The sequence below is a fragment of the Lates calcarifer genome, linkage group LG1 (assembly GCF_001640805.2).
Source record: "Lates calcarifer isolate ASB-BC8 linkage group LG1, TLL_Latcal_v3, whole genome shotgun sequence".
NCBI lineage: Eukaryota > Metazoa > Chordata > Actinopteri > Centropomidae > Lates > Lates calcarifer.
Window position 1 is genome coordinate 10,476,665 of NC_066833.1, and position 22,650 is coordinate 10,499,314.

A 22,650-nucleotide genomic window follows, 5' to 3' on the forward strand; every position below is an offset into this window, starting at 1 on the left:
TACTTGGGGCCTCAGATTGAATTATTATTTATTCCCACTGATGAGCAGACAGGGCACCCTGAGTCACTGTTTGTGCTGCCATTATTTACCAACCAATCATGAGCCACTCCAACTAGGCATGATGAAATGATAAAATTCAAAGTATTCATCCAATTTCCTCTGAAAAGAGGACTGATGTACATGCAGACATTTTATTGATTGATTCATTTATTTTTTTCTCATTTTATATTATCTTATGAGTGTTTTAGTTCTGGGCTGCTGTATACTGTAGTTTCCAATCTGCTGCTTGCCTTCTCATTGACATTCTTTCCTCATGAAGCAGTCAGTCTTTGCTGCTTCATTGTGCTTGTACAGACTTGCACTGGTGTGTAGCTGCCTTCACTAAGGCAGGTGAGAAATAAGTATATTGTGTTGTTCTGTAAATTGGCTGATTGTGTTCTTTGTAAACAGAAAGGGGCATTTTGTTACCTGCAGCTCACCTTGAGGATCATATAGTATGTATACAGTACAGTCTTGTGTCTCTCGCTCACTGGTTTGTTGTCTCTGCTGTGTCTTTGCTTGTTGCAGACCCTGGTAGGAGCGTGATGAGCGCGCGCTTCCGCTTGCCTGCTGGCAGATCCTACAATGTCCGGGCGACGGAGCTGGAGCGAGACAGGCAGCACACACAGGTTGTGTGCAACGTACTGCTGCTGGACAACACTGTCCAGGCATTCAAAGTCAGCGTAAGTACCGTCCCTCCATTCGAGTGTCTTACCGTAAATTAATTGAGTTTAAAAGGACAAACACAGGATAGAATCCAGTTAATGCAAAGCTGGACTAAAATGGCTTGACTCAGGCAGGAATTTCATGTTTACAATAACATGAGAGCCATGAGTTAAATATATGGGCGGGGGGGTGTAACCAAGATAATCTGAACATCCTGAATTTTTTTGATTCAGGAAATAAACCTTAAAATAAAGTTAACTCCAGAACTTGCCTGAGTAATCAAGTAATCTTTTCATGGTGCTAAAGTGTAAGGTTCAGAATGTACTATTGACTTTTTTCTTATATTCCTGAAACATCAACAGTTTTCTTTGGGGGGCATAGTCAGGAAACCTATTGATTTACAACTCAACTGCTGAAAACCAATTAAATCCACATGATTGAATATTTATGATCTTTTTTTTTCTCTTTTTTTATTGTGATAATAAAGCTTTTTTTTTATTAAACCATGAAAATGAGGAGCAAATGAGTGAGCCCTCAAAATAAACATACATTAACCCATGCAAAACCACAAGACAGAAAAACAGGAAATCAGAGCACCAATATTGCACACTTTCCTCCCTCTCACACCCCCCTCTCCCTCCCACAGCTGCTCCCATCACTGTAAATTTCCCCTCAAGCCCACCTCAAGTTAACTTAAAGAGTTGGTGGGGAAAATGCCTCTGTGTGTCTCTACATGTTTGCAGACATTTAACCCACACTGTATTTTTTCTCTGATGATACTTGGCTACAGTATCCTCCTTTACTCTTCTCCCTGAGCTACACATTCAGTGGTTTATCACTCAGCTTTACAAGCATTCAATCACATGCAGTCACACCTTGAAGGGACAGACCACGTGAATGTGTGTGAGTGTCTTTTTCTCTGAGTGTCTATGTGTGTGTGATATATATATAATTTCCCACAGCCAGGTCACAAGTTGGCTTGTGACCAGCATTACATGTGTCTGTCACTTCATGTGATAACTCTGCCTTTGTGTCTGTCTTGTGTGTCTCTCTCTGTCACCAAGTGTTTGATCAGAGTTATGAGAACAGAAGGAGGGAAATTCCCGTTGTGAGTCAGAAAATACAAATCCACTGATAACATCCTCTCTGACAGATCACATCCTGTTAGTGCTGAAGTGTGTGCGCGAGTGCATTGATATATACGTCCAAAGAAATGCACAAATAATAATATGCACGTGATGAGGGCACTATTCAGAGCACTGAGGTGATTTTTACTGTAAGAGATAAGCAGGTGAAAAGTGAAAAAAAACATTTTCGTTGTGTCACACGCTGATTTGTAGCTGGCACGTCTTTCACTTCCTGCCACTCTTTTCTGTTCTGCTCTTTCTGTGGTTCCCACCAAAAGTACTTGCGCTATAAATGTTCACATGAGAACCGTGGAAATGAAGCAATTTTGGTTTTAATACGACATTCAAATTCATTGTGATTTCACCAAACCATTTAACACATCATGCTCTCTTCACAGTACAGCAACATCTCCTGATTCCCAATGTCAAGATTCCCAACAAAATAAAAGACATTTGTTCATATGATAGCAAAAATATTTGATACATGTCGGTGCATAATAAAACAGGCTTGCCAAAATCATTTTCATTTTGTAATTTTATCATCTAAATTATACTTTTACATCTACAAGCACAGTCGCAAAATAATCAGGATTATCTTTTCAGTCGTAATTGTGGATCAATCTTTTCTATGAAATCTCTCCTCTCCTTTTACTTTCTATACAATCCTCCCTGCACATTTCTCTCCATCTCACCCTCTCTGCTTCCTGCTCCAGGCTCTCCCCTCCCCTCGCCTCTTGCTGAATGAATGACTCGGTCTCTGTCAGTGTGTCTGTGACAGTGTCATTGATCAGACCCTTGCAGCAGCAGTAACTTCCTGGAAAGACAAGCCACCCTAAGAGCAACAATACTTCTATTGATCCTCTCCCTGGCTGTCTGGCCTTGATTTTAGCGGGGAGCGAGAATCCAGAAGCAGCCACTTATTGTCATGGGAACCGGAGCGCTTGTGGTGCGAGGGGTGGGTGCACACGGGGGCTTGTATTGATGATCTTATAGATGGGAAGTCCTTGGCAATTGAAATGATAGCAGTACGAAACAGAATGTGGTGTAGCTCGAAAGCCTGATAGATACAAAAGCTGTGTCAGAAGCAGGATTTATCTGGAGTAAAGTGACAAATGCAGCGGTAACCATAGCAACCACTACACACCACATAAACATCCAGCTATCTGCATGAGTTATGTGGTAATCAAGTAGCTCTTAACAATGAGCAATAAGGGCAAAGAATAAATAATCCTGCAAAGCAGCTTTTAGCTCACTGCTGAATGAGATTGCCAAATGAAATACAAATGCAAGGTACATGGAAAGAATAATTTAAAAATGATGAGAGCATTAGATATATTTTCTGAGCAATTATAGTCTTTCTGGTGACCAAACTCTTTGGTCTCTTTCGCTCACATTTTGACATTTTACTCCAAACCTTCTGCTGCAACAGAAAATGGTTCTGAGGAGGCTACGTGTGCACAGAGTACGGTTCATGCTTTGGCCTTATTAGTGTTTAACTGAAACCATAACCTCTCCCTAACCTTGACCAGAAACTTTGTTTGTGTGTTGTTTTTTGTGAGAATCCTAACCTTTGCAGGTTAATTATAATAAATATTCACAAGCAAGACTCAGAAGTAAAAACAATTAAGGAAGTAACAGGACATGTTTGAGAGAAAGGTTTAATATCATTAAGATTACAAGATTACCTCAGGAGGTTTGATACGCAGCCTCACCAAAGACCAAATAAAGAATCAAAACAATAAAACACTTTCACTTTCAGTCACATGTCCTCCATCGTTTTCTCTTGCACAATGCTACACAACCTAGCCACATAGCTTCTCCTGCTTTATATATGACTTTATCACCAGTGACCCATCATCCCAGACACTTACTCTTTTAGTCCTAATAACAAATACTCCAACAGTTAACGTGCCGTCTCTGTTGCTGGGTGAACCAAAATATGGACTACAGCTGCTCTGTCTTGGTGAAATAATTTCATTTTAATTATGTGTGTTAGAGTTAGACTTAGAATTTGTGTGAAAACTGTAGCATATTTGTGTTGTGTTGTGGGATGGGTGTGTCTCTGAGAGTGTTTTGCTCCCTCTCAGTTCTGATAGGGAGGTTCTACAGTATGTCTGGGTGGAATACACTGTGTGTGTAGTTCTTAGGTTATTTCTTTGATAGATTTCTGTCAGTTTTTGATTTATTTTCTGAACTGTTGTTAACATATAAACCTTTTTTCTGACAGACCAATCCAACACCAATCCCTGCATAAAAATATCCATGAGCCAGGCTGAATGTGATAGACAGAATAGTTAGAGTGTGTGTTTCGAACACAGAGAGGGAGAGACAGAGGTAGATGACTGTGAGAGTGAATGACTTCTCCTTCGTGTCGTCCTCTTCCTGTCTGGACAGGCTTCCTCACGCATTCCTGAATTTCCATCATTCTTTAACACACACACACACACACACACCACATAGAGCTGTGTTTCCTGTGGAAGGAGGGAAATAAATGTGTTTTTTTTTTTTTTTATTGTTAATCTGCCATAAAAACACTGGGAATTTCCAGTGCCACTTTGGATTTCAGGTTTGCCCACTGTTACTGTCTGGGGGTCTTTTCCCCCCTCTTACACTGTAGATAAACCTACAGGATGGGGGAGGGAGGGAAGGAAGGCAACTTATCAGAGCATCTTCCTCTCACTCTCTCTCAGCCAGTCTCTTGTGCTGTGATTGCTCTCTATCACCAAGTCTCTCCCTTTGGTCGTTGCTCTCACGCGCACAGACACTATTTCAGTCAGTGGTGCTGATGGACTGCACAAAGAGCGTTTGTCTCCCCTCAGTGCCTCGTCAATCACTCCTTTTTTCCTTTTCCCTGTCTGTTTCTCTATAACTCTCTGTATTCCCTTTACTTTTGTTTTCACTCTCTCTCTTTTACTTTACTTTTTTTTTTTTTTTTTTTTACTGAGTATCTAGTCCATGAGCTGTCCACACTATAGAGTTGTTGCTGCTGTAGTTTCTTGTGTAGAAGTACAAAGAAAGAATGTGTGTGTTTGCTTGCCTGCGTTGAGTGTGTGTGTGTGTTCTTGGCTCGGTTTTAACAGTGTGTAGCTGTTTTCTCCTGCCGTGGCAGTGATCACACATCAGACTCGCATGCTCTGAGAATACCAGAAGAGGATAGCACTAGCACGCACACACACATAGTGATATGTTTGCTGGGAGTACAGTATAAAAAGTGCACAGAAGGAACCCTTCATACAGGAAGACGCAGTCTCTCAGTCGTGTGTAAGTAACATGAAATGATGAAGCATTAAGAGTAAGATCAACTTTATTGTCCACCTCAGTGGAGATTTGTCTGTGGCTTCTCATCCAACACAATACAAAATGTGCAGAATTACATACTCTCTACATACCCACACACACCCTTAAGAAACTTCCAGCATACACATACAATGAGCAGATAGCAGCAGTTTCAGAAAGCAGGTCTCATCGATAAATAACACCATGTCTTATCAGAGCTGTGGTTTTTTGACTTCCCCCATTTTGCCTGTTCAACCCCAGTCAGTTGGTGAACTCATCAGACTTCTTGTGTACTTTGTCAATCCATCAGTCCTGTCATGAAGTCAACCAGTGTATCAGTGTGTTTGCAACTGCTAATCTGTCATTTTTTATAAGTTGATCACTGAGCGCAAAGTTGAAATGACACAAAGATGTTTCCATCAGTTCATTCCACACCATTTAAGATTTAAGATTCTCAAAAATAGACCACAGGACAATCAGACCGCAGGGATCTTGTGACAGTCAAATATGCTCAACCACAGCACAGCACAACATAACATCAGTATTTTCAGATTTAGCCGTCTTATAAAGCAAAGAAACGTCAACAGTAGCCAGCTCAGAGTCGTTAGACGACCAAAACTAAACAAGACATGCTGTGTATTTTCAAATCCCTAACACTGGTATAGTGTGATATTTTCATATTAAGATAGAAAGTGTTTTAACTGTTTAGTCCTTTTTTTCCATCATGTAGATATGATAGTAAAGCTGTAGGGAAGTGAGCAGGAAGGCAGGGAAGGAGCACAGATGGTATCAGAGTTGACTCACACTTAACAAGGCTGTGACATCAGTAGATTGCGTGCACACACACACACACACACACATCAGAGCACTAAAAGACTGCTGGTGATCCTAGAGGGCTGCCATGTCAACATGTCAACTGTCAGCTATCATTCCATTCGTTCCCTCCACACACTCATACACATATATGCATACGTATTTTACTCACACATGCTGGGCTGTAAAAGTGTGTCACCAAGGACTAGACTGGAGCAGTAGCTTTGTGTGTGTTTGTGTGTGTGTGTGTGTGTCTTAACTGTCCTCCCATGGAATCTCTGATGGAGTTGCACACTCTTTCCCACCCTCCCTCCCTCTCTCAAAGTTGCAGCAGGATCAGGTGTGAATTACTGCTCCACTTGTGGTCCCACAGTTTATCCTCTCGCCCTTACTACTCTCTCATGAAACGATGTGTGATATTAATGATCTATTTAATAAATTATTCCTCACTTTTTTTCCATCCCCCTTTTCCTGCAATCTCTCGCTGTCCTGTTTCTCTCAGTGTCTCTCTGTTAACTTTGTATTAAAGGGAAATTCTTTTTTTTTTTTTTTTTTTAACAGCTTTGTTTTAATTCTTTCATTTCTTCTGGGCAAAACAACTAAGGTACTAAAACTAAGATTTTAAAAGGGAAAAATGCTTGTTCCTCTAAAAGCATGCAGCTGTACTTTTTGCTACTTGTTTGTTGATAGAATTACCTTTCTGGTAAGGCTGAGCATTTCCCATGCAAAACCTCTGCAGTAGAAATCTGAAAGCAGAAGTTAAACCATATTAAAGCTTGTGGTCATTGATTTACATGAATTAATTTACTTAGTCTCTTTCTCTTAAGTGTTCCTCTTTCCACGTCTATCAGCTAAGCAAGCTTGACCACAGACAGATGATGGTTTCAGGGTTGCACTTTGTTAGTTCTCTTTTAATCTCTTACTGGAGTTCTTTGGTTTTCTCAGAGTCGCTTTTCCTCAGAAGTAGACTTCTGCCTCACTCAGTGTCATCAGGTAATTGCCCAGACATTACATCTGAGGAGTTTCCAGTTAGGTAAAACAAACAAGAAGTTGTATTGATGTGGAAGTTTCACAGTGAATCTTCATTCCACAGCCACTATTTTTGTTTTAGTTTTTCTTTTAAAATTCACTGTGGCTGTACATTCTATGTATTTCTTACAATTTCTCTTTATACTTCTGTCTTTGTATTTCCTGTTTCTGTAAAGGAGTCATTTCTTTTCAGTACCTTCACTGCAGAAATTTTTTAAGTAGGAATAATAGGTTTTACATATTAATCAGATATTAGAGGCTAATTTATCATGCTAACAATATTTTATATTTTTAGGGCTACATAAATTTGCTCAGTTGCCATCCCACAGGCATGCTTCAACTTAATTCCTTATACATGTTCTTCCCCATCTGGTTGGAATGATGTTAAATGCGGCCCAACATGGATGAATCACATATGAATCTTAACTTCATGTGAAATGTTTCTGGAGCAGTGTGAGTGTTTAAATAATTTAGACATCTGCGGTGGGAAAAGGGGATTTCTTTTTCTTTTCCCTCTCGTCGTGTGAGGAGCGCTATGCTTCACTCTCCACTACAATGTGGCACAGGATAACGGTTCAGTCAGGTCACTGTTCCTTCTGTGACCTTTCACTGACGAGTTCAGGAGCAGCGAAGAGGCAAGGGTCCAAAATCCACAGTAACGAATTGAGTAAGAAATTCTGAATTGTTTCTATGTTTTCTGTCCCTCTCCCTGCAGAAGTCGGACCATGGCCAGGTGTTGCTGGATGCTGTCTTTAAGCACCTGGAGCTGACTGAGAGAGACTACTTTGGCCTGCACTTGGCTGATGACTCCTCCGATGCACCAGTCAGTGTGATATTTTCAGTCAAGGTTAAGTTGTAGGGTGTTCCAGCCATAAAAACATGTTGGCTGAAAGTTGTCTTGCAATCCATCGTGTGGGTGTATTGACTTTACATTAACAAAAGGTCACCTCTAAACCTGTATGTGTGTGTAAATGTACATGTGTTAACCTGTAGGAAGACTCTAGAGATGCTTTGTATTGGACAATTTCTCATGAAATCAAATATATCTCACCTGTGATAAATATCTATTCAGGCTGTACATGTGTTAGTAAGTATATATTGGTGTGTGTTTATATCCATGTGCACAGTGTTTGAGTATTTCTGACAGGTGTGTATGTGTCTGTGTGTGGGTACTGGTGAATAATTTAGCTTGTGTAGTCGTGCTGTGGAAGCGTTATGGTGTCTCTAAGTGTCTCTTAATCAATATTTTACAGCGCTGGCTCGATCCCAACAAGCCCATCAGGAAACAGTTAAAAAGTAGGTGAAATCCCCAACACATCACCTTAACTCAACAGCCCAGTTCATTTTAAGCAAACATCAGAAAGACTTGACACCAAGCAAGACCACTCAAAACCAACTTAAATGCTTGGATCTGTACAATTTGCCAGCTGGTTGAAGCAGTAGTCTGCAGTCCAGCCTCGGTGATGGTTAGATACACACTCCTACCTCAAGCAAAAGTCTCCAGGTCCACACTGAGTTTGATTTATAATTCTGAATCTGCCTTAAGCAATGATTAAACTTCATCTCAACTCTATTCTTATTTTTGATAATGAGTAAAAGAATGTGTAACATGTAGAATTAAGAACTAGCCCTAGTGAGATCTGCGCTCCTCCTCCAGCAATGATTGAACTGTGCTTCACCTCTGTTTTTATGCTGACTGATTGTCTCATTGAGGCAAAACCACAGGATTTTTTATTTTACACAGTAGCCTCTTTTTCTATGGGTAGAAAGTGACCAGAAGTGTATGAGTAATAGAGCTGAATGTTTCACACATCTTAAATGAGTACATATAAAAACATTGAACCTACAGTGATCACAATAGCAGCCACTGTTCTCTAAATCATGTTTTTGACAGTAATGAAAAATACAGTTGGTTTGTACAGTGTCTTTGCTTATGCTGCAGTTACAGTTTCTGTCCACTCACTGTGTTTTCATGTCTCTAACTGTTCATTGTTATTTGTTGTAGGAGGGTCTCCCCATAACTTGAGCTTCAGAGTCAAATTCTTTGTGACAGACCCCGGTAAACTTCAGGAAGAATACACACGGTAAGAGTGTTAATACCAAATAAATGCTCAGTATTATCTGTTGGCAGAGTTGGCAGATTCATTGAGACTGGAAATCTATTGCTATTGATATTGTTGTACTATTATTGAAGTATTGACAATACTATACTACAATACTATGGACAAAGATGATAAAAAAAAGAAGAAGGAGCTGGCATGTTTTGTACCAAGATCATAGCACATATCACTGCAGTTCTACATTAACAACATGCAGAGGAGGTGTCACCGTGCCATATTGTCTTTCCTGCCTGGTGTTTATAACAGCCTTTCAGCCACGGCCTCGCTCCCTGAGACTTAACAACAGTTTAGACTCAGCTTGGAACAGTGAATAGTGGGCCTTGGATGTGACATGCTGATCTGGTGTGTGGTACATTCAGGTCACAAACAATACACACTTCTGATAGCTTTGTCTCACTATGTCTCTGACATCGGCAGGCCTCTGTTGGCTCTGTGTCCTTACTCGTGTTATATTCGATTTAAACAGAGTTCACTGGCCTCTTATCCTAATGCAGTGTGTTGTCTCCCCTCAGGTACCAATATTTTCTTCAGATCAAGCAGGATATATTAACTGGAAGGTGAGTGTGTCATCCTTTGTGTATGAGATGTTGCTGTACAGCTACAAGTTTATGTATAAACATACAGAGTAACCACAAGGTTATTTGGAAGTTGTAAAAAAACACAGAAAAAAGCTCTTATTGTGAAAAAGTGAAAATAAGCATCACTGTTCTGTGTGTGTGTGTGTGTGTGTGTGTGTGTGGCTTCCAGATTACCCTGTCCACACAACACAGCTGCACTGCTGGCTTCCTATGCTGTTCAATGTAAGTATTGCTCCCTGGATACACCCACTCTACATAACAATGGAAAGGCAATTCATTAGACCTCTCTTTAGTTACACACGCTGTTAAACGTAATGACTGTGGTTGCTGCAGTGCATTTATAGTCAGTGCTCTGAAGCCATTATGATTCAATTAGGCTGTGTGATGATATTTGATATGTACCTCAGATATATAAATATTCTATGAGTTTGTGGCTTTGTTTGGACCAAACATCCGGCAGAGGCAAATGGAAAGGTGCTGACTGGTGACCAAACAGCTCACTGGATGTTTAGGTTAACAGGTGCAGTGTGAGTCTGTCGTCGTGCTTTAGTGCTGAAATAGCACATTTATTTGATGTACTGTCAGGTCGAGTTTACTGGTTCTAGATGAAATTGCCATTAGCAATATCAACATGCTAAGTCCTAAAAACCCAAATATTGCTCATTGCAGTTGGCAACAAATATAATGCTGCTGTTCCAACACCTCCAACACGTCCTACATGTTTTCCCAAACCCACTGGTTAAAAAACATCTCTCAAGACCCACAGACCAGTCTTCACCAGTGGACGCTCAGCCTCAGCACTAATCTCATGTACTGTTGTGATATAGTGTTTGAGTTCAGTGCTGACTGGGCCTCTCTGTCATCAGAATAATGACTCCTGACACACTTTCTCTTTTTACTGCGGCTCATTGTTTTCATGCAGCCTGTTCTGCCCTCTGTCTGTTTCTTTCCTTTATCTCTGTTTAGTCTTTCTCATCCCCTTCTGCTTACCCCCCCTACCCCTCTTTTCTCTTACTCTTCCTCCCCCTCTCTCTCTCTGTCCTCCACCTCTCTGGCGCATTTTGTGGGGAATTTGCACTGCTACGGTATATAGGTCAGAGAAGAGATTTGGCCTAGACTACCAACATCATGACACTACTGCTTTTACACACACAGACACACAAACACACATACACACACGCAGTCTGCAGCTAGGTCCGTGTTGTCACTTCGCTCAGTGCCAGCCCAGATTATGAAGATAAATGTTTGCTTTTGGGAAAACGGCTTGAAGCAGCTGCTATGCTGCTAATTCAGTTAGCTCGGCCCAAGTGCCAGCGCTGATCACTCTAAATCCTGCACTAAAGCTCTGCATTCTCAAAACACCACAAATCCCACCCAGTAGACCTAAATTCTTGTTTAAAATTGACCAAATACGGTTTGGAAACCATAGCAACCACTTCCTTAGAAATAAAGGCCTCAAAAATCTTTGAATAACACATTTTTGTTGATTGTTTATAAAGCATTAAATTTGGGCTTTAATGCAGCTTTTTTTCTACAATGTTGAATCACCAAACACTTTTACATCTTTAAAGGTGGTTTTCATTGAGTTGCATAGTACAATAGTGGATGTTGGAGAACTCTTTTAGTTGTAAGACACTCACTGACATAATGCATCCCCTAGCCTCGTACTCTAGCTTTAACCATCACAAATAAATGCCAACCCTAAACCTAATGAGAGGACCAGCACAAATGTCCTCACAACGATGGTTTCAAACTAAAATTTGCCTACACAGTCACAGAAATCCATGCACACTTGGACTGACTCACCCACAATGAATGTAAATCCACCATCACGAATGCAGAGTTGAACGTCTTGTTTGTGCTCTGCTGGTCAATAGCATCATTAGAAGGAGCCTGAGCTCGAGCTAATCTCTCCCACTTTGAGCCAATCTACAGCTGAGTATGGATTTCACATTAAAAGATGAATATAAACAGAGAGATCAGGTTGTCGGCTCGTCTTTGTGCTTCATTGGCCTTAACATTAAACATAGTTAAAGTAAGAAGTGAGGCATAAAATAAAACCGACATTGCCTTAGTGTTCTGAGATATAAGATATTGACTGTACATATATTTCTCCCTGGAGCTGTGTGCACATCAATAAGTGGGTGAGCTGGAATTGATTCGTTGGTCAATATGCTTAGGCTACCAGCTACTAGGTTGGTCCAGGGACTACTTGAGTGAATTGATGCGTTTGAGCTTCAAGCTGCTGGTTAGTGAGCTAATGGCTTTGGGGATACACTTTGTGCTCCTTCTCTCTGAGGCCCCTCAAAGCTACCAGAGGTCTGGGAGTCATTTCATTCTTTACGGTTCTTCCTGTTATCTACAATAATTCTTTTCTCCATCCTCAAAACAGCGGTATCATGTTGTGTTTTGCTATTTTGAGTCACATAAAGCCTCTGGCCATCTGCTATATAAAGTACTCTGTTCATAAGAGGATGGTAATCCTAATTGGTGTATAGTTTCCATTTATGTTTTGACCTATTGTTTAGGATTATTCCAGATATTCACGTACAATCCTAGCTCATGTATTGGACTGCCTCAGTGTTGTCCTGTAGCTGTGCTGAAAATCTGCAAGGACACGTAGTAACACATACAGACACACTTTCCCACTTATATACAACATCATATTAAAAAATAATGCAGTATTAATTCACTATGTAAGGAGCACTCTGCTTTTAATCTCCTGATGTTGTCAATATGCCTCAATATTAAGTGCACATTCAGTGTTTTCCCATGTGGTGCTTGTTATGATAATGTCTACTTTTCCTAACACAAAAGGATTGTCAGAGGCTGTGAGAAAATTTGCAACTAAGGTGTGAAGATTCATTAGTTTTTTTTTCACCACGGAGTGATTGTCGCAGCACCTTCCTGTGTAAACAAATGCACACCACAAGTGTGAGATAATGGCTGTTTAAGAAACTGTAGAGAAAGAAGGCTAATTATCAAGTGCCAGTTCATCTAAAGAGGATGAGAGGAACACTTCTACATGTTAACGGTTTTGCTGCTGTTTCAGTTACTAATGAGCAAAAACATACAAACTTTTTGCGGATGTATCTTGGCAAATCTGCATTAAATAAACCATCTTTTTCAGGTCAAGGACAGAAATGTTTAATTGTTCTAATGTTTTAAATTATTTGGCTATATCCAGTATACGTATTGTGGGGCTGATTTCTTAATTTTATGAAAATAATATTTAACGATTGTATATTGCATGATATTAATGTTTTAGTTTCAGTCAGTCACCCAGCTTTAGGTAAATTCACTCCAGCACTGACATTATATCAATCAGTCTCTCTCTCTCTCTCTTTGTGCAGCTGAGTTGGGGGACTACAGTGAAACAGAGCATAGTTCAGGCTATCTGTCTGACTACTGCTTCATCCCCAACCCTCCCCAAGACTTCCACAAAGAGGTCGCCAAACATCACCAGCAGCACAGGTAAACACAGCTGTGGCTGTGATCCTGTCCACATTCAAATGCATGTACTAACACAAAGGGACTGGCACATACAACACACACAAGATTACGGTATGTCCCATTGAGTCACATTGAGTAATATTATAATGACACCATTTGTTGGTGTAATATGTAGTAATGTGAGCTTATACACATAGAGCTGCACATACACATATATGCTACAATTTGTCCTTCTTCCTGCTGTTACTGCATTTTATTTCTGAACACATATATTTTTGTTGTTTCTCTTTCTCTCTTTACCTTCTCCACATGTCTCTTTAACACACTCTGTTTCTACCTACCCTGTTATCATCACCGTCTTTGCTCCCACACACACACAACCTCCCATCCCTGTCTGTCTTTGTACCCCACTCTCTCTCTCCCCCTCTCTCAGTGGTCTATCTCCTGCCCAGTCAGAGTTTAATTATCTGAACACAGCACGCACGCTGGAGCTCTACGGGGTAGAGCTGCACTATGCAAGGGTAAGTCAGGTTTTATTTCATGTCTGCTTGTCTGTTTTGGTTTGTGTGTGTGTCTTAAAGACTGCCGTGTATACAATTTCTGCTTATGTGTGGGTATGTGTCTGTTTCTGTGATGCAGTTTATCTAATGTGTGATATTTTTTCCCTCCAGAAACCATCAGTCCTGTTAGACATATCTTTGTATCTGTGATCTCACTTTAGCCTTCTCTCTCTCCCTCCCCGCACAAAAACCCTGAGCATTGAAAGATAATCTAATCCATATCCACCTCACAACAATTGCGATAAAAACTGATATCAGTTTAGTCCCGAACTGTTGAAGGTTTTCCCTCCCCCCACTGTCACAACAAGGTTGATACTACACTGTTTTCATTCCACCAGCATCTAAAGAGCCGTCAGGGCAGGAACAGGTTGGAGGAGCTGCAGTGTGCAGAAATGCCACACACTGGCATTCAGCACACATCATAACAGCAACAGATGGTAGCACAGTAGCAAAATCATCATTTAGATTCATTTTTGAATATATTTCTTTTGGATAGTTGAGTAGAAAAGATCAGAAGAAGCTAACTCACTACTTGTCTAATCTACTCTGCCTCCTGTGCAGCAATGAAAGCTGAATACTCAGTAGTGAACACTAGCGTTTAGCTCCTGGGCTGTTAAAGAAATTATAACCACAGAGGCGTAATATGGATGTAACGATATCAAAAATATACAATTATACCTCTGTAACAAGTCCTGATTAATACGATATTCATCGCAATATTTTATTTTTTTATTTTTAAAAGGCAAATGAAGACTTGATGAACGATGGTCTCTGTAGTTGTCATTCCCCTTGCTTTGTTACCGTCCCGGTTCACGATGGTATCAAGACTCTTTTGTTCTTGCGATATTGTGAAATTGACGATACCGTTACATCCCCAGTGCTTAAAACTTTTGCACATTTTAAAAACAGTTGTTCAGAACTTGATAGAAAAGACTGAAAACCTGTTTGCATTCTGTGAGAATTGAATGAATTAGATATTTTGAGAAACTAAAACTTGCATCATTTTGTCAGGGAGCTTTTGTTTTAATGTAATAATTTTGTCTAATGCAGTTTCAAAATCAAGTATTTCACAATGGAGTAAATAAAAAATGTAAAGTGATCATGAACTTTGATATAACATCAAAGTGTCGTTTTTGTAAAGCAGCGCCAGACAAACATGTTTCAGCACTCAGTCATCATCAGTATCACAACGCACATGCAGCTCCAGTGCATACACTATATTTCTCAGTTAGATAATCAATCAGGACAAAAGTCTAAACACGTTGTCTAGTTTACTGTAGATGTTTAATGGACCCAGGCCCAAACCCATCTTCACATACTCTGTTCTTATCCCACGCAAATTCTTATTTCCATCTGTGTGGGTTTCTTAGAGCATCTCTTTAACCTCTGCTCTTGATTTGAGGCAGGTCTTTTTTCAGCAACGTCTACTTGTTTTGTAGAAGTGAGGAAGCTTATCTAAAAATTTCTTGGCACATTTTCTTGCTGTTGTACTGTCCTTCTCTCTCTCTCTGTGTGTGTCTCTGTTCAGCTCTACTCCTCTGCCACCACCTTTACTAATTACACTCTGTTCCCCTCTCTTCAGGACCAGAGTAACACAGAGATTCTCATCGGGGTGATGTCTGCTGGCATTGTGGTTTACAAGAACAGGGTACGGATCAACTATTTCCCATGGTGAGTGACGCACACATCCAGAACGTGTTTTACACCTGTTTTAAAATATCCAAGTAGAGTGTTGCTGAGAGATTTATCTCTGTGTAATAAGGGCAGTTTTTGTGTTGTGATTAACATGGTGTTCCAAAGAGAGGTTACTTCCACTGATTACCCCAAGGTTGCAGGTGTGCGGGGAGGGATACAGCATGGAGCTATTGATAGTAAGGGGTGGGGGGTTGGTAAGAGCTTCGAGACCAATAATGATCATATTAGATTTGTCAGAGCTCAGTTTTAGAAAGTTGGCGTGCATCCATGATTTAATTTCAGTGAGTTTCAGTGGTGATGGATTTAACAAATGTCTAATAACCGTGGAGACTAGTCGTCCAGTCGTCGCAGAGATAGAACCTCGTTTAGGAACGAGCTCCTAAATTTGTCTCGACTGAGTCACCTGCTTCTGTTTCACCTTCACTCTACATACTGGTATTCATGAACAGCAAAGGACCAAGCTCTAAAGCCTGGGGGACACCTTGGGACAAAACTTGCCTTGCTGGTTTGAGCTAAACAGAAACTTTGTATGCCTTTGTATCGGTTGAAGGGAGAAACAGACAGAGAGAAAGAGATCACAACTGAATCAAAATGCATATTCTTTTTAAAGAAGCGTGTGTACCTGTAAACAAACTGCTGTTTCAGAGACTTGGTGTAAGATTTGAGAGAAATGTGTGATCAGAAGTTCAGCAGTTTCAGTTACACCTGCCAGTGAGGTTGTTGAAAACCAGCTGCTGTGTGGCCAACAGAAACCTGGCAGCTATCAGGTGTGAATGAGTTGATCTGTGCGGATGAAAAGTGGCGCTGCCAGGAAAAAAAAAGTGCTCTTCAGTGATGTTTTCAAACTAAAAACTCAGCTCAAATGGAACAGCTGAATCTTTACTGCCTTGCCATGCTGTGTGGTTCGTGCTGTAATTGTTGACAAAAGTAGAGAGCGTTTCTCTGATTTCCCCTGATCTGGGAAATCAAACTGCGGATGTTCTTGTCACAAACCCTCCTCTGTGTCAATCAGTCTGCTGCCAGCTCCACTTGAACAGCCTTCAACCCTTTTTGCTGAGAAATGTAATATTTTGGTAACCTCTCACATAGTGATTATTGACATGGCATATTAATGTTTAAGCCTCAGTTGATCTTTTTTAGAATTATGTAGCTGATTCCACCAGATTTTTCCGGGGGGGGGGGGATTTATGTTAAATTAGGTTTCCTGGAAATATTACAGCCATTAAATCTGTTCGCTCTCCTTTTTCTCTTTGTCCTCATTTTTCTCTCTGTCTTAATTCACGTTCTTTCATCACTCTGTACGCCACTTGCTCTCTCTCCAAACTGATTCTTAGAAATCTCTGCTGCACTGTGGGAGGCTAAATGTTAATGGGTGCCGGTGGTGGGGTATAAATTCACTCATGTGTGGGCTTAACACACACACACACACAGCCGGATCAAATGCACATAGCAGCTGGTGTGTGAGTGTGTGTAGACATAAGTGTATGTCTGACAATGGAAAGATGTTTGTGGTAAGATTAGTTTGAGTGTATGTGTGTTCATGCAGGGTTTACAGAATGAAGGATTTTGTCTTGCTGTATGTTGTGGGGACCGTATTTATAAACCTGGGCACTGGGGACTTCCCATATGGGGACGAAAAGCCAAACCATAAAATTTAAAGGTTAAGTCTTAGTTTTTGGTTAAGGCTAGTCTCTAGTGGGATGAACGCAAGAAAAAGGCAAAAAAGCCTTTCTAAGTGGAGAAAAACAACGACAGCAAGTTTGTGTGCGTGTGCATATTCAGTCAGTTGGGGCTAAATTTAGAGCTCAACAGTGGTGTCCCCAGCAGTTGTCCACTGGCATGTGTGAGGGAGAGAGAGAGAGAGAAAGAGACATTATAGTCAATAGTGTCTCTCAGCCCTACACCCACTGATTTTCCTCTCTCTGCTTCACCCCGTCTTCTCTCAGCCTCACTGTTTCTACATCTGCATGTCACTTCTTATGCTGCCTTTTATTTCTTCCTGTCATTTTCCCCCTCTCTTTTTGTCAGTTGACCTGTAAGACAAGTAAGGCTCGAGAGAGATAGAGGAAAAGCCTCCAAAAAACGAGAGAGACATTTACATTTGTGCCTCTTTCCTATTTCTGTTCTCAGCAGCCTGACAAATGAGCCACACTTAGATGGGGCATGACTCACACCCTGCCTAAGCATGTGTGTGTGTGTGTGTTTGTGAATGTGTGTGTTGCAAGTGTGTGTGAGTAAGTATGTAAAATATATTTAGCAGGGAGCGATGAGTCACAGCAGCAACAGAGCTCTAGGAAAGGATTATGTTTCTCTGCCGCTCATCAGCAGACCTCTTACTGTGGCCGTGCGTGTGTAGTCCTCTGATTCGAATATTACTTTATACAGTTTCTGCTAGATAACACACAGATTGATGAGAAGTTATAGTTATCATTCAACCACTGGGAGACTCCATATAACACTCATATAACCCATACCCTCTAGCTGTGGAAGGAGGAACGGGTCGGAAGTTAAATGAACAGTTGAGATGTGGCACATGGGTCAGCTTACTTGAAGAGCGAGTATGGCTAAGCTTCAGTGTGAGAACGACAAAAGAGAAAAAGTATATCTATATTTTATATTTTAACCCTTTCAGACACCACTGATACACCAGAATTTCTCCAACTTTAAAGCTACTTAAAGTGAAAGAAAAGTGATAATTGGATGTAGAGGAGTTGACTGTTAAACACAGCCTGAAGCGGCAGACAATATTATTATTATTATTTTTTTAATTTGACTCCTTCCTTACTCAGATCACGATTGTTAGCAGCTGACAAGGGCAGAAAAGGTGACTTACTAAGTGTGAGACACTGAACTGACACTAAACTGCTGAATTTTTCTGCTTCCAGGTTGAAAATAGTGAAAATCTCCTTCAAGTGCAAACAGTTCTTCATCCAGCTGAGAAGAGAGGCGGTAGGTGCACACACACACACACACACACAAGCACACAGTACAATACTGCATCTGCATACAGTGTATGTTTGTGTGTGTGTGTGTGTGTGTGTGTGTGTGTTTAATCAGCGTCCGATTAACCCCCTGCTGTCTGTGTCCTGGTTGACTCTGCTTTAATCCCACACGTTGTCCTGCATTCCCTGTATAACATGTGGATCTCTTTCTGTTCCCAAGGCAACAAGCAACTCAGCAGACAGCTGACAAGTTGCTGTCAACCTGATTTTTATTTCCACCACACACATATTCACGCAGTCCCTCTTAAAGTCCTCTTTAATTTTAAGACTTCCTGTAGACCTGCAGGTATTACTGAAAGCTAAATGATACAGTTCTTTCCCCTGGCGTCCTCCACCAGCACATATAGAGAGCTACACTGCCTTTGAACATACCATTAAACAGATAACAAGTAGATTGCATCTAATAACTTAATGCTGACCTTGTCCACTTTTTGTCTATCTGCTACCATTTGTCCTGTCTAAAATCTATTTTCGATTTTAACTTAAAATTGATTCTTTTTTAATGAAACAGACAAAATGTTTTTCAACAACATCCCATTAACTGTCACCCTCTCCTCCCTGGACACAGACTGAGACTCGGGAGACGCTGCTGGGTTTCAACATGGTCAACTATCGGGCCTGTAAGAACCTGTGGAAGGCCTGTGTGGAGCACCACACCTTCTTCAGGCTGGAGCGGCCCATCCCGCCACAGAAGAACTTCTTTGCTCACTACTTCACCCTGGGCTCGAAGTTCAGATACTGGTGAGAACAAGAGGACACATGTTTACACTCCCACAGGGGCATGGCGATAATCGACAGAACCTCTGAGAAGTCTTGCTTTGATATTCAGACGCACACATACCAGACTGGTGGATGCTCTGTCTGCCTTTATCTCTGTTTGACTCCCAGCATTATCCCCACTTCAAGTAAACACCAACAGAAGTACATGTTTGTTTGGAAGTTGATGCACTTGTTTCATTTGGGTTGGGAGGCTGGAAGGCTAGTGGGTGCCTTTCATGCTACCATGCCTCAGAAGAGCACAACTTAATAATTCATGGTTTACCTCAAAAAAAGGAAAGAGCAGCTTGCTTGTGTTTGTCCTTGCAGCCAGTCTTTTAACTTTTGCATGAATTGTTTGTGTCCATGTGCAAGCATCCCCTGGCAGGTCACTTAACTGACCGACACCACTGCTGCCACACCCTTCTCAAACAAAACACTTCATCTAATTGGTGATATACTGCTTTCAAGTTGCAAAAGGAAATGCAAACGTAAAATAAAATAACTTGTGCAAACAGTTTTCTCCTTGCTGGATCATGACATTGCATTGTGACAACTTTGTTTCACTTCATTGGTAGCATGTTTTATTTCCTTTTTCTATGAAATGAGATGAGTGAGTGAGAGATGAGCTGAGAGTTGGATGTCTTGTGATGCATTATTGAGCAGCAGTGATGCAACGTGAATGAGCTTTGCTCTGATGTTTGGCTCGACTGTGTGTGTGTGTGTGTGTGCGTGTGTGTTTGCCCTTGAGATATTGCCTGACTTTCCAACAATAATAGACTTTTGAATTGTGAATCTGTGTCATTCAAATGTTGGTAACAGTGTATCATATAATAAAAGATCCATTTTGAATTCGCTGTTTCTGGCTGGCAGAACATGCTCAACTCTTCAAGCTGGTTGTTCATTTTAAGGCAGAATTTTTCAGCTAAATTTGAGGGATGGGAAAAAATAGGATCTTCAGCCTGTTTCAGTTCAGTTAAAGTTTAATTTTTTTTTCAGGACAGTCCACTGACTGTTGTTTTTTGTGTGTGTGTGTCTGTAGCGGGCGAACAGAGGTGCAGTCTGTGCAGTATGGGAAAGGAGAAAGGCATCAAGGACAGAGTGTTTGCCAGGTAATGGACATGGCTTTCTTGGATTAGTTTAAGCTAACCATTGACTTTTTTGGGGATAGATAAATTCCACATGAACTTTAATCTATAATTACCAGTGTTGGGCTAGTTCCTTGTAAACTAATCTATTACTCATTACACATTACTCATTTAAAAAACTAATTATATAATTTTACTAATCACTCAGCGCCAAAAGTAAAGTGTTAGGTTACCGGTGACTTCACTTTTGTTACTCAACTGTCAGCTCCATCGTTTCATCTTTTCATGTGTAGAAATAGATAACAAGACGGTGAGATTTACAAGTGAGCAGCCCTACAATCTGGAGGGATTTACTGACCATCAGAAGTCGTGGACTCGTGGTTTGTGTAGCCGTATTAACAAGCCAGCCACGAACACACTTCATTTAAATAAGACAACTTTGGAATTACCTCTTTTCTTTTGGTACAGGCTTCACAAATATTTTCATTTTGACCACAACTGAATTAATGTCATGGTCCAAGCAGGTCTCCCAGCAAGCCACTGGCCAGAAAGTTGGTTGGTGGAACTGACTGGGAGTCGGTCAGCAGGAACAGCCTATCAGATGAGAGACTGGAAACCCAGAGCCTGCCCACTCGCTCACCGCCTGGGACGCCCAATCAGTAAGTCCAAGTTCCAGGGTCCAAACCAAGTTTGCCACAATTATGGCAGCGAAGGTCTAAATGTAATCACATTCAGCAGGTTGAGGTCTATTTAAATCACTGTTTTGACGGCAAATGACTAGAGCTAGTATAGTGTCAGAGATTTGGTACAATTACCAGGACAATACTTAGAATTTAAGAACTTTGCCTTAATAAAATACTATATAAAATTGTGATTTAACTCTGAAAATGTCTGATCAGATACTTCAGGTACTTCAGTGTTTTACATCTGAAGCAGCGAACACATTTCCATCAGTACCAAAACAATTTAAGGTTGTAATCCCAGCCCTTTAACCTCATACGTCTTGTGCGTGTGTGTCAGGAACTCGCTCTTTGTACAAGAGGGTACGCGACTACGGCCGTCGTCCGTCGGCCACCTGGTCGATCACGTGATCCACGCTTCACCCAGCCTGCCCGTCTTCTCCTCCAATCACAAGTCAGCATCGTCCACGCAGGCCAACAGCATCAGCCTGGACTCTACACCGTAAGTTTCCTGCACATTTCCCCTTTTCTTCCTTTGTATTCTTGTTTTTGATGCACATCCTGCCCATTTTCCTTAAAGCCTGTTTCTCTTTGGGGAAAAATCCCCCTCTCACTTGGTGGCAAAGCAGTAGATTTCACTATAAATTCATTGCCTCATAAATAAAGCACCCCCTAGAAAAAAAAGCCACCCTTTAATTTTGAAGTTAAATTTTACTCATCAGCGTTAGTGCCACTCTGTCTGAGTGCGCTGCTGAGTTGACTGGTTTTTAAATGTCTGTCTGTGTCTGTGGCTTCTCCCAACAGTTTACACCCTCTCCCAGTGTCACTTAGCTGGCCCCATTGGAAAGATGAAGCCTTTGAAAAACAGCCTGTAAAATGTGTTTACAGTGGGTAGCAGGGTGGAGAGGTTGTAGTGTATAGCAGGGCTGAACTAGGAATGTGTTAGTGTGTGTGTGTGTTGTCTGCCTGTCTTTATTGTGCTCACACGCTTTAAAACATATGGTCAATTCCTTTAACTAATAAAGCTCCACGCTGATGTTTCAAATCTTGAAAGCCTCAAAGTGAATTTAAAACTTTACATGAAAAAAATAATACATTCTTCTTCTGGAGTTTATTAAAGGCAAAGTGTGTGTGTTTACTGGGTAGGGGCCTTGCTTTGCTATATTTGTGGGGCCGGAGAGCCCACTCTACTTATGGGGTCTGACAGCTTTGTGGGGACCGAAATGCTACCTACACACGCATACACACACAGGCAAACACACACCAAGTTGTTAGCTCATCACTCTGTTACAGAGCTAAAAGACGAACACTCACATCATCCATGCATGTTATTTTAGTGGCTTTATTTGGTTTATTCATGATGGGTGTTTCCAGCACCTGTTGAATTTTTTAAAACGTTGCATTTGATGATTAAATAATTTTAGGTTTTAAAATGACAGTGTTATTCACCATAACGTGTTAGGGATGTAAGATTAGACTTAGCTGTTTACATGATATCTTGACTTCATAACTTTCTGTAAATAGACAGGGATTTTATATCAGGCAGAGGAAGTGTGGTGAAAATGAAGGCTTTGCCATTTTCAGTTCCTGTGTCCTGTTTTTATAATCGCTCGGTTTTCTCGCCTAAATAAGTTTTACACTCTAAAGAGAAGGTTAGTTTATTCTGTATCTGGGTCATAAAAAAACCCAAGAATCAGAAAAGAAATCCTTAACAGGCTCAAATCTGTGGGCGGACAGGAACTTCCCAATCTCACATATCACGACTGGG

At 40.9% G+C, this 22,650-nt stretch overlaps 1 protein-coding gene across 1 annotated transcript in view; it reads left to right on the top strand.

Annotated features, from left to right (window-relative positions):
* ptpn4a (protein tyrosine phosphatase non-receptor type 4a) overlaps positions 1–22,650 on the top strand; it is a 57,006-nt gene that overhangs the window by 21,484 nt on the left and 12,872 nt on the right. The window contains 15 exon segments of the mRNA XM_018682291.2: positions 568–722; positions 7,666–7,773; positions 8,204–8,246; positions 8,956–9,034; positions 9,583–9,627; positions 9,818–9,870; positions 13,002–13,122; positions 13,535–13,622; positions 15,244–15,332; positions 18,242–18,305; positions 18,927–19,099; positions 20,157–20,187; positions 20,189–20,226; positions 20,727–20,861; positions 21,223–21,384. Coding sequence (XP_018537807.1) covers positions 585–722; positions 7,666–7,773; positions 8,204–8,246; positions 8,956–9,034; positions 9,583–9,627; positions 9,818–9,870; positions 13,002–13,122; positions 13,535–13,622; positions 15,244–15,332; positions 18,242–18,305; positions 18,927–19,099; positions 20,157–20,187; positions 20,189–20,226; positions 20,727–20,861; positions 21,223–21,384 — 1,367 coding nt within the window. The 5' untranslated portion in view covers positions 568–584.